The following is a 14380-nucleotide window of genomic DNA, read 5'->3' as shown; positions in this document are numbered from 1 at the left end:
TATATTTTATTTATTTTATTAATTTACTTTAATTTGTTTGTTTGTTTTAATCATTTTAATTAATAATTTTATTTATTTAATATTTATTTATTTATATATTTTTTATTTTAATTAATTTAATTCAATTTTATCTATTTGATTGTTTTTATTATTTTATTTTAATTAATTTAATTTAATTTTATCTATTTGATTGTTTTTACTTTATTTTAATTAATTTAATTCATTAATTTTATCTATTTATTTGATTATTTTTATTTTATTTTAATTAATTTAATTTCATTAATTTTATCTATTTATTTGATTGCTTTTATTATTTTATTTTAATTATTTTAATTAATTTTATTTTTTGATTGTTTTTATTATTTTATTTTAATTAATTTTAATTTTGTTTGTTTGTTTATTCCTATGCCGCCTTTCTCCCAGGAAGGGACCCGAGGCGGCTTACATGATAAAAATATTATAAAACAAGGCGCACAAACACATACACAAAAAAAATACTATAAGCCTCTGAAACCGCTAGATGGCGCTCTAACTATTTGGAGGCAAATCAGGGCGGGGCTGTGAGAGAGCTCTGGGCGTGGCTTGTGGCCCAGGGAGGTGGCCCCGCCTACTTTTCAGGGGGATGACGCGCCTGCTGTCATGGCGGCGTCGGCGGCGTCTCAGGTGAGGGGCGTGGCTTGTACGGGAGCCCCGCCCCCTAGTCCCCTCCCTCCTCAGATAGACCGGCTTACTTGGTCATTTGGTCTTTGCTGGTCTTGGTGATCGGACGGGGTTGCGCCTGTTGCGGGTCTCTTCTTCAGCATGGCCGAGCAGGAGAGCCTGGAGTTCGGCAAGGCGGACTTCGTCCTCCTCGACTCCGTCTCGATGCCTGAGTTCATGGCCAACCTGAGGCTCAGGTAAAGGACTGGGCGGAGGCGGCAGGTGCTGAGCTTCCCTCTCATGGACCTCGCTTTATCTCAGGGATGGAGAGCCAAGGTCTACCTGGTTTCTTTCCCTTTGTGGGCGTGGCTGGCTGATTCTCCCTATTGCAGTGGTCCTAAGCTGTGCCCTTTAAGAGTTTTTGGACTTCAACTCCCAGAAGCCTCAGCCATGTTGGCCAATGACCTGGGATGCTGGGAGCTGAAGTCCAAAGTCTATTAAAGGGCACAGTTTGAGGACTTCAGGTCCCAGAATCCCAGGCTATTGGCCAACATGGCTGAGGCTTCTGGGAGCTGAAGTCTAACATCTCTTAAAGGGCACAGTTTGGGGACCACTGCTCTTTTGGAAGGAGATACTACAGAAGTTTTATCTCCTCCTGTAAATTAATAGAGGGACCTTTGCCCTTGCCATTCCTCTGAGGCTGAGATTGTGGACTTCAGCTTCCTGAAGCCTCAGCCATGTTGGCCAATAGTGTGGGATTCTGGGAGCTGAAGTCCAAAATTCCTTTAAAGGGCACAGCTTGGGGACCACTACACTAACAATAAAAATACTATTGTTATTGTTTTTCTTGGCAAGTTTCTTCAGAGGGGGGCTTTTGCCCTTGACAACCCCTGAGGATGAGACAGTGTGACTTGACCAAAGTCAGTCACCCCATTGGGTTTCCATGGCTGAACTGGGTGCCATCCTCTGAGGCTGAGAGAGTGTGACTTGATTAAGTCACCCCATTGGTTTCCATCGCTAAGCTGGGATTCAAACCCTGGTCTCCAGAGTCATAGAGTTTTCTTGACAAGTTTCTTCAGAGGGGAAAGTTTGCCCTTGGCATCCTGTGAGGCTGAGAGAGTGTGACTTGCCACCCAAGTGGGTTTTATGGCTGAGCTGGGATTCCAACCCTCGTTTCCAGAGTCATAGGGTGTTCTTCATATGTTTCCTGGGTGAGCGGGGGGTTGACCCCTGCCATCCTCTGAGGCTAAGAAAGTGTGATGTAGATGAAGCTCAAACCACTTCACCATGTTGGCTTTCCTACTATTACGATAATAATAATAACAACAACACTATTATTATTATTATTGCTGTATTGTTATTATTATTATATTCATTTATATCCCAGCTTCCTCCCCACAGTGGGACTCAAGGCAGCTAACGACATATCGAAAACAATACAGATTAAAAATTATACAGATTTCCCTCCCATAAAAGTAGAAATGTAAAGTGATCTAAAAAGCCATGATACAGAAGGACATCAAGGAGGGAGGCATTGTGGAAGGAGCTGTGTCAGTCACCTATTCAGTGCTTATGTTCCAAGCACTTCACCTGCATAATAGCCTCCATCAGGCTAGCGTCCCCCAGATATATTGGACTGCAACTCCCATCACCCTGGGCCAGTATATTGTTGTAGTCTAGCACATCTGGAAGGTGAATGAATGAATGAATGAATGCTTATTAAGGCATAGATCAACACAAGGGAGTGGGGTGCCTTGTAAAATGTAAAATATATGTAATCTGGAAAGTGGCATCCTGAGGGAGACTGCTTTACAACAACCCTGTGGGGTGACTTTGTGTTATTATCCTGTGTATTATGAATTGGTGGTGATGAGAGGAAGAGAGGACTGTAAAGAGAATAGCTTTCCTTGGGTACAAAACACACTGCAGAAATAATTCAGCTTGAGACTGCTTTAAATGCCCTGGCTCCATGCTAGGAAATTCTGGGAACTGATTTTGTGAGATGTTTAGACTTCTCTGTCAGAGAGATCGGATACCACAATAAATTACAATTCCCAGAATTCCCTAGCACCTCAAAAATGGTCTCATATTGAATTATTTCTGCAGTGTCTTTTAGACCTAAATCTACCCAGTGAATTAACTGCAAAGGTGAAGGAATGTGGGAGTTCTGATGCCTACTTGTCTCTTAGCCATGGAACTAAATCCATCTTGCCCTGCATCCAATATTCTAAGCGGACTGCCTTTAAATGGGAAAGTTTCATTTTCAACAGTTGTGTTTCATGGCTCTTTACAGACTTCTGCACCAAGAATTTATCCAGTTCTTGGATGCGGTCTTCCTACTTCTCTTGTTCTATACAGATTGGTGTTCAGCGGTATACTGCCTCTGTACAGAAAAATCCCATTTGACTTAAAATGGTTAGCCGCTGATGAGATACTTCTCCACCATGAATTTGTCTAAAGGTAGGGTGGAGAAATCTGGCAATCCTGGGTTCCGGGTTCCCCCGCAGGATCATACCCCTTCATGATGATTGCATTTATTTGTATCCTACTTCCTCACCAAAATTTCAATTCAGAACAGCTTACAATTAAAAAATCGCCCAATACAATTTAAAAACATGCAAAATGCATTTAAACCAATACAGTGAAATACATACAAAAAGTGAACATTAACATAGAATTAAAGAGTTCACAGTGTTAAAAAAAATCAGACCTCAGGTTAAAAGAATAAAATGCAGTTTCAAAAGATAAGCATTAAAAAAAAGTTCAGCCTAAAACAGCACCCTTTAGCCAGTTCTTTAAGAACCTTTGTTTTTAAATGCCTGTTGAAATAAAAGGTTTTAGCCTGCCAATGGGGGGAAAAAAGGAAGGGCTATTCTGGGCTCCCTGGGAGCAGCCACCAAGAAGACCAAATGTTGCATCCTCACCATCCATGTTTGCAATGGTGGTGGGACTGAGAGAAGGACCTCTCTGGATTATCGTAGGGCTCATACATGGAGATATTGTCTATCAGGCAACCTAGACCCCTTCTCTATAATATGATCTTTTCTGCTGCTTTTTTATTGGCTTTCCCACTCATTCTGAAAAAAATCCCTTAAAGCTTATTTATTAACTCTCAGTTAAAATATACTGGCATTTTTAATACCACCATTTTGCCTTTGGCCCCACTCACCACTGGAGTACGATCCCAGCAAACTTCTCTAACACTGAATTTGGTCCTCACCTTGAATGTGGTTCCCCATCCTTGATCTAAACCAGAGGAAAGCAGAGAGCAGACCTGGGACTTCATGCAGTACCCAACCCTTTTCCCAGCTTCTCCCTTTTCAAGAATGAATTGTCTCTCAGGAAATCAGGAGAGTGGCTGTTTACTTTTTAAATAGGTTACATTGATTTTCAAAATCAGAAGTGGATTTTTGGCTACTTGAAATTTTTGGGACACTATATATAGTGTTTATATAGTCCATTGAAGGTCTCAGGGTTGAAAATTTTCCTCCAGACCCATCAGGGTTTACTAACTGGTAACACTCTAGAATAGTTTAAGAATGGGACATCTGACTAGACTTCTACTTCCTAGCAAAATGTCTGGTCCAACATCCTGCTCCTCCCTCATCTTCTTCCACAGTGGCAACACCCACAGATCTGATTAAAACATCTCAAAGGCATTAAACTCCTGTAACAAAACTAGTTTTGTTTGGTTTTTTAAAATTACTTTTGCAGAAGTAATTGGTCAGTGTTTATTCCTACTGGATTTGTGGTTACATACGACTCTTACTTGTTTGGGCGTATTTGTGGTCCTTGTCTACAGAGGGCATGTCACTATATTTGGCACACTTGATTATTTCTGGGTTTATGGAGTTTATGCTTCAAGTAAATGAAGACACCAATCATGAATGCATCTGTTTGAAACTTGGTTCCATTGATTTCATTACAGTTTATTTTCAGACTAATTTGCTTAAGATTTTACTCTAATTCATCTGGTGGGATGCATTGTGCAGCTTTGTTATGGAAGGCATAAACTAATGAATGGAATCTGTGGGACTTTTTCCTGTTGCTTCCTATTTAATGGCTTTGGATACTCCGTTGCTTATGACAAGAATAATTGTTATCTCTATCTTCTTTTTTTGTCCACAGATTGTTTTTAGAATGACTAGAATAGTGACAACTCTTCTGTAGCTGAAACTGCTGCAACACTACAGAATTAATGAAGTTTGACACTGCTTTGACTGTCATGGCACCATTTTATGCTATCCTGCAGTTTGTAGTTTATTGTGGAACTGGAGGTTTCTGACAGAGAAGCCTCAATATCTCATAGAACTACAAAACCCAGAATTTCAGTGCGTTTTGCTTTGGCAGTTGAAGTGGTGTCAAATGCATTCGTTCTGCAGTATTGATGCAGTCCTAGAGAACCATTTGAAGTTGGCCGGAGAAATTTTGTCTCTGATGCCAAAGAAGTCTGGCAAGACCAATACCTGCATAGGAGTTTATGTAGGAATCATAAAATAATAGAACTGGAGGGTAAAAAGGAGAAAGGGAAGGGGAGAAAAAGAATATCTAGCAGCTCCTTTAAGACTAGCTGATTTTTATGTTTGCATGGGCTTTCATGGATATCAGTCCACTTCTTCAGATGCAGTAGAGAGTGATCTTAAGGATATTTATACAGTTGTGGGAATGGGATAGAATGAAGTAGGATTGAAAAAGATGCAAATTGTGTAAACAATGGAAAGGGCTTTGTAGCTGCTAAATCCTATCTGCTGCTCAAATCAGATTCAAAAGCTAGTGCATCAACTAACTGCTGGCTGTTGAATCTCTTCTTGAAGATCTCCAGCTCACGAGAGGTAATTCTTTGTACGTTCTTTCAATTCTCAAATTGGTCTTGCCATTAACAATTTTCTCATAATGCTCCACCCAAATCTAATTTCCTGTAACTAGTTACTTTGATATGATTGTGGTTTCTGGAGCACAGAGGAAGTAGTTGGCTTCTGATACGAGACAATGTTCAACTATTTGAATGTGTTATCCTGCTAATTTCAGTCTCCTCACCTGTGGACTAAACATCCTAAGTTCCTTCAGACCTTCTTCACGGAGCTTGTTTTCTGTACAGCTGATCATCTTGGTTGCCCTTCAGAGCTTATTCCAGCTTGTCTATATAATTCTTAAAACACAGTGCCTAGAACCATAAACAGTATCCAGGATGAGGTTAAACTTGTACAGAATAAAACAGAACTGTTACTCGGATGACTTGAAAACTGTGGTCCTATGATGGAACCTAAACTGTCTAAGGAGATTAATATGCCTTCAAATGTTAGGTTTTTATTCATTTTCATCTTGCTCTGTATTGTTTCCATAAACTGACATCTCAATGGCGGTGGGTTGTGCCATCACATATTTCCATGTTAAGAAAAGCTTAATCTTCTTAATTTCTGCATCTTCAGATGCTTTTAAGCTCATATGACTGTAGTAAATAACAACTGTAACCCCCATTTCTTATTCAGCGTTGCAAGTAAAGTAAGATTGATAGTAGTGAGCAGACTTTGACCATGCACATTTGTAGGTTTCTGGGAAATTCAGTTCCTGCAGAATTCCTGAGAATATAGTGTGGACACTATTGCTTAAAGGCATCTGTTTTCTCATGGATATGAGGTTTCAGTTCACATGCCTTATGTGAATGGTGATCTGTTGGTTTCTTGGGTTTACTCTTTTCCTGAAGTCTTTTAAAATAGTGTTAACTGAGAAGAGCACACCTTTATGTGGTGGGCTTCTTGGAACCTTTTGAGAATGTATATTTGGGTGAGAAAAGTAAGGTTTGAGTTTCTGGGTGTGGGAGGTGGTTTTGAAAAAGTAAAGGTTGTCTTGCTGCTATCAGAACAAATTACGTTTGTGGAGTGAGTTCTTTGATGCCTCAAGACGAGGGTTTCCTTGGAGGGTGTTAAACACTGCAAAAGTCAACATTCAGTTCTTGTGTGTGAGTCATAAAGGAAAAGGAAAACTGCTAGTAGGGCTGTCCCCAGTCGGTCCAGTTCTCTGGTGTAGCATGCAGCACTTGGGAGAGAGCTGACCTCCTCATCTCAAAATAAAATAAATATGCCCCAAATGAATAAAGGTGGAATGAAACAGTATAGGATCAATGGGCTAAGTTGGCTTGAGTATGGTAGTGTATATTAGGAAAAGCTGAACCCTGCATCGTGCACAATTGGCACAAACCTACCCATATTTGGTGATTTTGTATACAGTGCGCCCTTGCTTTATGCGGGAGATCCGTTCTGGACTCTCCTGCATAAAACAAATTCCTTGCATGCTCGAGCCCCATTTAAATGAATGGGGCTCATGCATGCAGCAGTGCATGCGCACCATGGGTGCCCGCCCTATTACTCCCAATGGGATGCACCGTCCCTTCCTTCCCATGTGGCTTTCAGCGTATGCTGAAAGATGCGTAAAGCTCACCTGTGTATGATGCAGGCACACTGTAATTATGATTCTGTTAACACTGAGCCAAAGAGCAAAAGGAACTACTGTAGCTTCCTCAGGTGAAACCTGACCCAAGGTACTAGTTCTATACGTGTCATCATTAGTCCCAATAATTTTGCCAGTCCCATGAACTGAGGGCTGACATGGCACCCGGAAGATCAGAGACAGCAGTTTTCCCCTTCTGTTCTCTGGGGGAAGAACCCTGTGGATGCCAGTTGTTGAGAATAATATTAATACATAAATAAAAGTTGGGAAAAGTAGATTACCAGTCAGTTATGACTGGAACAAGGCCCAAATGTTTGTACCTTTAACTTTTTAAATAATTTGTTTTGGGATGAGGGCCTTGCTATACATTGTGCTGAAATTACAATTTAAAAATTAAATTAAAAATGTTGTGACTGTAATTTTGTTGAGGTCCTAACAGAATAAGTGAGTCTGGATGGGTGACTATAGTGTCCTCTGTTTTCTGCATAGTTTTAGACAAAAATATTTTCCTTCAGCTTGTTTCTAAATATATGTCTATGAAATGAACGCCACTTTTGGTTACCAGCTAAAACGTTAGAAGAGAGGTTTATGTGTGGTGCTAATGTTCTCTTAAACTGGCCATAAACGTACTCTTGGAACAGTAGCTGTTAAATTTTCTGAAAACTGTTTTGTGCTGGTAAGGAAGGAGATTTCTATAGCAGGGAGGGAATTCAGATTATTATTGCCAGTAAAAAGCCAAACTCACCACAAGAATGTCTCTGTAACCCCTGTAATTCCAAACATATTACTTCCTTTGCAAAAGTATGAGCAAACTAGGGCAGGGAGACTTTCTAAAATCAGTTTGCCTGCAATACGTGGAAAGTGTGCTAGAAGAAGAAGTAAGAGTGTGAAAACAAGTCTTACCTGGGTAAACTAAACATTCATATTCCTAGGAGTGCTGGGCTTACCTATATCTGAACTTGTTGTGACAACAGTGGATGGGAGTTTGTATGGACCAGAATCTACAAAGTGTTTTTGTGTTTGAACATTGAGAGTCCAGAAGACTTAGACAATCTGACTCCGTATTTCATCAGTATTTAATTCAGCCTTCTTTTAATTTAATGAAAATACAATACATCTCACCACACTGGGAGGAACTGGAATCAAGTCAGATGAAATTGTACCCCAATTTGGAGCACTTTGTTTTAATACGTAGCTGCAAAACAGAGGTTGGGACTACATACAATTGACAGAAAGACTGACAGACAGAATGTCAGCATCTGTCACTTTCCCCACTGTATTTCCATAGTAGAAAGGCTTAACCTGTTGAATTTGTAGCGCTTTCTTCCAATCTAAACCCTGCATCATGCGATAGAGATAAAATTTCATGATTGTAAGCCACTTATGTTACTGTAGATGTTTTATCAATTGATTTCAGGCTGGCAAGATCAGTTAATGACATTTTATAGGGAAGGGAGTGTCAGCAGGAATGTTATCTTTACAACAAGTTTTGAATTCCATTCTTGTTTAAATTCAGGATTAAATCGTTTAAAAGCAAGCAGTGTATCCTGAGAGCGTGCTGTGTGTGTAAAGTTACTTATGCGTCATAATGATGATGGCACAGGTCTGACAGGGACACTTTGTGTTCTTACATCACACTTGAAGATTGGAATAAAGTAGCAGAAGCTATTTTGGACTAGTATGTATTTGCATTGTTTAAATATATAAATTCTGTTCACAACTGTTTTATTTGATCTGCCGTCATGAAGCAGTATTGTACAGAACTGACACCCGGAGACTGAGTAGTCATGAAATGATTGTGTGTGTAAGGTGAGTTTGAGTACACATGGAATGACCGGTGGAGGAGTTCAACATAGAGAGGCATAAGTAATCCCTTGGATTCAGTAAACATACTTTAAGGTATTATAATACCTTGAAGGTATTATACCAGTAATTTATATTGCTGCCTTGGATCTCCTGTTGGGAGAAAGGTGGGATAAAATAGATAAGCGTTTACTGTGAGATTTTGCCTCATACTGTCAAACTTGTAGTCTGTCCATTGTTCAACCCTAGATACCTGGCTGAGTATCACTAAAGACCTGAGCTACAATGTTAAATGAGTATAGGATCAACGTCTTCAAATTTTATGGGTCTTGCATCAAAATAGAAGCATATAGGACTAGTCCTTCAGGGTTTGCATTTCATCCTTTAACATTAGAAACCTACTGCATGCCTTCCATTGCTTTAGAAAGTACATTGGACCCTTGGTATCTGCTGGGGTTTAGTTCCAGGACACCCCCCCCCCATGGATACCAAAATATGTGAATGTTCAAATCCCATTAAATGCAATGGTGCCCCTTATGTAAAATGGCAAAGTTTCCTTTTTGGAATATATATATATTTCAATCTGTGGATGCTTGAATGCATGGATATGGAGGGCCGATGGTATTAGGAGTATTTGGCTCCAGGCACCACATCCCTCTTTCCTCTTGTAGATAGATGTTTTCTTAGACAACAGCGTGGAGACTTTGTACATTCTAGTAACCTTTTACACAATGATTGGTCATCAGTGGAGCTCCTGTATTTTTAGGCATGTTTTGGCTTGCAGTCAGTCCATGTGGGCTATGTGTCAGTTCATGGCATCATCATTTCCCTGTTTGAACTAGAAGCTCATCCTACAAATACAATTCCACAGTGAAGGGGAGGTTAAGTAGTGTTGGATAAATTTTCTCTTGGGAGATTGACCTTATTGTGGTACCAGCGATAAGCTTTCAATAAATTCAATAAAACCTGGAATGCAATATGAAATCACTGTTTTTATGTCATAAGACTGGTTTCAGAGTCTGCTGGTACTGAGGCCCAGTGGACTTAACCTTAAAGGTGTGCAAATGGAATATGTGCCCAGCCCTCGCGGAAGTATACACTCTTGGCTAATGTGGCACCACCTTGCTGAACTTGGTTGTCTTCTGCAGCTTCTGCTATACATGAAAACAGCCCACTTCTGTGGAACTGTGAACAAGCGCTAAAGAGGTAATATTTAAGGCTGAGGCACCCAAAGGCAGAGAGAACTCCGTTGTTTTGGGCTACGGAGTTTACAGACTTACACTGTTTGTTAATTATCTCCTGATAACCAGTTAAGGAGTTCAGACATTCTAGTTACCAGGGATCACTGGTTTGCAGTCTTTAAGCAATATGAGCTAAGAGGACTCAGAAAGACCCAACAATAAATACTAACTTGTATTTGTTGTGCTTTGCCATGTGGGATCACTATAATAGTGGAGTCCTCTGATAGTATTATATAACATTACCTTCCTGAAAGTTTCTACTGCACAACGAGAACTCAAGGAGCTTTAAGAAAATGTCAGCAGAGAGCTGTTTGGTTAGACCAGCATCCAACCTTGCATTCTGTTATCAACCTTAGCCTGTCGGATGTCCTTAACAACCTTACAGCAATAGCAGCATAAGCAAGACATTAAAGCAGTGGGCCTGTCCCATCACTGTTTTATAATTCTTACTTGTTTTTCAATAGCCCGAGAACATTGCTTCTTATTTTATAGATAGAGTTGTGAAGCTCAGAAAACAGACCTTATCCAACCTTGGAAACTGACTCTGTTTCATTTTAACATGAAAACCAAAAGACAATTAAAGATTTTAGATGTGCTGTTGGGATGCCTCCACTAGACATGTCTAAGGGAATTTGCTGCTCTTCTTTTTTGCAGTTCCCAGAGAGACCTGCTCATTTTCTTAGTACAGACTAACAAGACTATGCTCTGTAGAAGGAGAACTCATCACGAGTTGCTGCTTGGTGGGTTCTTGATAGCCCCTGTCTCTAGTGCCCAAGTTTTGTTGCTAACAAATTAAAAGAACACCTGTTGTCAAAGAATTATTTATAACCTAACTGCAGGTGGGAACTGTATTAAAAACCCAGCATGCAGAAATAGTTGTTTCCCTCGCACTCCTTGCTTGACTTCATTTGGATTGTAGTATGGAAAGGCAAGAGCCAGTTCAGCAGTTTACGCCTCATAGTCTCAGTCATGACCTGGCAAGGTCCCAGATGGCTGGATCAAAGTCATCCAGCTTTTTTGCCTACTTACAAGTCATTAATCCGTTAACTAGACTAATGAGTTTAACAATTACTTACAGTCTAAACCCTGTCAGCTAAACACTAGCTTTAGCCATACTACAATTCCCAGAATTCCATTGTATTGAGGCATGGCAGTTAAACTGGTGTTAACCTGGATTATTTCTGTAGAGCTAATGCAACTCTCCCTACTGGATTATGTCTAATGCTGTAGTGTGCAGATGACTCTATTTCATCCAGCCAGGTATAGAACTAAAATAATATAAGGTTGTCCCAGTGTTCTCTTCCTATCTAATCTCACATTTACTGTGGATGTTTGCAGCCAAATCTTTGCAGACCTATAAACATTTTTCAGTTGCCCATTTATGTGTGTTTAAATCTTACAAAAATGTACTTGATGCCTAGTTTTAGCTTCAGCATTTTTCTGGTACCTCCTCCATAATGCCCTTACCAATAATAGTGCCCCTGCCATCAAACTATGAACAGCTCATGTTTATGCTGGCAAGAAGAACCACAGGCTAAATAAGACTTGCTCCACTGAGCAGAATGGCAACTACTGTACGTGAAACCTCGTCCTCCCACATCTGTTTAGTAGGAAAACATGCAGATCTTGATAAATGATAGGTAGGATAAATGAGTAGCAAGGGAATTTCTGTCTACAGAACAAGTTGATTGGTCAAGTGTTTTCTCTGCCACTTAGTGAACAGGAAAAATTTTGACGCATGCAAACTTTTTTTTAGTATAGCAACTTTCAACTCTTCAGTAAACATTAGTTTAGCTTTGGGTGGTTATTTTATTGTAGGATTAAATAGGCAGTGATGAGAAGGTAGGATTGCCAGGGGAAAGTGTGTGTGTGTGTGTGTGTGTGTGTGTGTGTATGGCCACAATGTTTGAATTGATTATAGTTGTAACTTTCAGAAACATGCAGATATTACTTGGGTACTCACTGAAGTTTGGCTGTTTTCTTTCTCTTTTTTAAAATTAGGGTTAATTCCTTAGGATTACTGAAATTGGTTGGCTGGAGAGCTCTAAGTTTGCAGCTATTTTTACTGCTTGCTGTTGGCTGCTTGTTTCCTCCAGAGAACTACAAAGGCAACTTGTTCTTTTCAACCCTTTCTTTATTATGATTATAGATTGTCCAGTGCCAGCCGAGAAGGAGGAAATACCTAATAACCCACTGTAGCTTTGCAAATGTGCTGTCTGGGGCAAACAGTATCCAGCAAATATTTCTTGGTGTTTCAAGCTTTACTATGTGATACGATTTTAATGATGATGATTCTGTTTTTTAAAAAGCAATTCCAAAGATTTAATGCATTGCCCAACTTTTTATTCAGCAGTTTCCTGATATTTAAATTAGATTCATAACTGTCTGATACTCCCCCCTTCCCTTTAATTGTAGTCTCGAAGTGCATGTATTCTCTGGCAGCAGTGTTTTACTCTCAGCCATCCATTCACTGTAATCCTCTATAGATTCCAAATAGTTAACATGAAACTGATGAGCAGTGGAGCTATCAATCGAGCAATTGACACAAGTAGCTTGTGGCAGAAATGCCATAAATGTATTGTTTCTACAGCTCATGTGTGAAGCTGCTTACAAATATATTCTGCTTCCCCCAACTGGGACCGTAGGACAGCGAAGGACATATATTAAGAGACTCCGTTTTCAAATTGTAGATGTCTGTGTATATAAAAAAGATTGAATCTTGTATTTTGGGGATGGGGAAGGCTGCATGTACCCTTTTTAAAGGAGAAGCAAACCAGAAGTAAACATCTGGGCTGCTTCATGTTGCAGAAAGGGCTTTATTACCTCTAAAATTGCCCAGAAAGGGCAAAAAATGTGACAGAATTGACCCTTGAGTCCCAGAGGGTGTTAGTAAACATTGGGGAAAATTTCCCCATTTTTTCAGGGCAGTAGGGATGTAGCTTTCTAAGGCCCTAGGGCAGTGGTGGCAAACCTTTTAGAGACTGAATGCCAAAACTCAAATGTGTTCCTGCACCGGGTGTCACCCAGTGCTGGGGGTAAGACTTATGGGGACTTATTGCGGGGGGGGGGGGGGATGAACAACCTTTCTATTGCTTGGGACTTTTGTTGCCCCACTGCTGAACTGACTCACAGGTGGGACTTCTACCTTCTGGGGGGCAAGACTTCCCCGGAGACAGTTGAAGGCCCGGGAGAGTGGTGGGGGAAGAGGAGGAACAAGCACATGCCCATTCCTCCTCTTCCGACCCTCCACATAATCTCAAAAATGGCTTCACATGCCATTGCATAGGTTTGCTATGATGGCCCTAGGGGGACTGATGTGACTACCTGAATGCCAACACTTGCCCTCTTCTGACTTTGAAATCTGACTTGCTGCAATGTGACTTTATGTAGTCAGTGGCCTATTTATCATAGCGTATGATCTGGGGGGAAAACGCCTATTCAAATGAGGTGCTCTCTCTTTTGCAATTTGTAAAATGAGTCATGTTAGGGATCTTCTCCATGAAGAACAGGGGTGCAAAACTGTGGCTCTCCATCAAGTCTAGCCAGTATAACTCATAGTGATGGATGTTTCAAGAAGTTTGTAGGAACACCTGTGGCATGGTGGGAAAGCTTGTATTTCTCACCCCTGACATAGAAGCTCCTCTTCTAAGCCTGCTGTATGAAAACATGCTAACTTCTCCCAGATAGTACAGCAGAATATCCTTTCATTAATCAGCAGTGAAAGAAATACAGTCAGTACATGCTTAGAGATGTGTTCTTAATTGTTGCTTGCTCCTGGTTTTCCATCCAACAGCTCAATTTTAGTTATTCCTGGTACAAATTAGGATCTGTTCTGTTGGTCTCTGGCTTGGAGTTTAACTGAAATCTTCACCTCTCATTATAGAGTTGAACATTTTAATTATTTTACCAGTCCTTCAAAACTACACCAAATGGTCTCCAGTTTTATGTTCTTTTTAATCCGTAGGCACCATAACACAGCTGAAAACCAGTGCCCAGCAGTGCACAGAAAATTCTCTGATCTGGATGATTGTACACCTGCCTGAGGCACAGGAAAGTAGTTTTGCTGAGAGAGAGAGAGGGGAAATCCAATCCTGGGGGAGGATGAAATGCCAACACTGAAAATGTCTGGTTTTGCAGCTACTCAGGTCTTTGGAATGTTTATGAATAAGTCTGAGCGGATGGGTTTTAAGGCAGAGACGAAGCCCTTTTAAGGCTTTGCAGATTGCTTATATTTTGTGCCCAGAGGCTTA

The 14380-nt window shown here is 40.4% G+C and overlaps 1 protein-coding gene across 2 annotated transcripts in view; it reads left to right on the top strand.

The window, feature by feature from the left end:
• Positions 1-750: 750 nt before the first annotated feature.
• The window catches only part of MYO1D (myosin ID), a 172988-nt gene continuing 159358 nt past the window's right edge, over positions 751-14380 (top strand). For both annotated transcript variants that reach the window (XM_042476429.1, XM_042476430.1), the window contains exon 1: positions 751-896. In XM_042476429.1, the coding sequence (XP_042332363.1) occupies positions 802-896 (95 nt within the window). In that variant the 5' untranslated portion in view covers positions 751-801. The remainder of the gene's footprint in view (positions 897-14380) is intronic.

The sequence above is a fragment of the Sceloporus undulatus genome, chromosome 6, assembly GCF_019175285.1.
Source record: "Sceloporus undulatus isolate JIND9_A2432 ecotype Alabama chromosome 6, SceUnd_v1.1, whole genome shotgun sequence".
Lineage (NCBI taxonomy): Eukaryota > Metazoa > Chordata > Lepidosauria > Squamata > Phrynosomatidae > Sceloporus > Sceloporus undulatus.
This window is presented reverse-complemented; position numbering and strand designations above follow the sequence as displayed.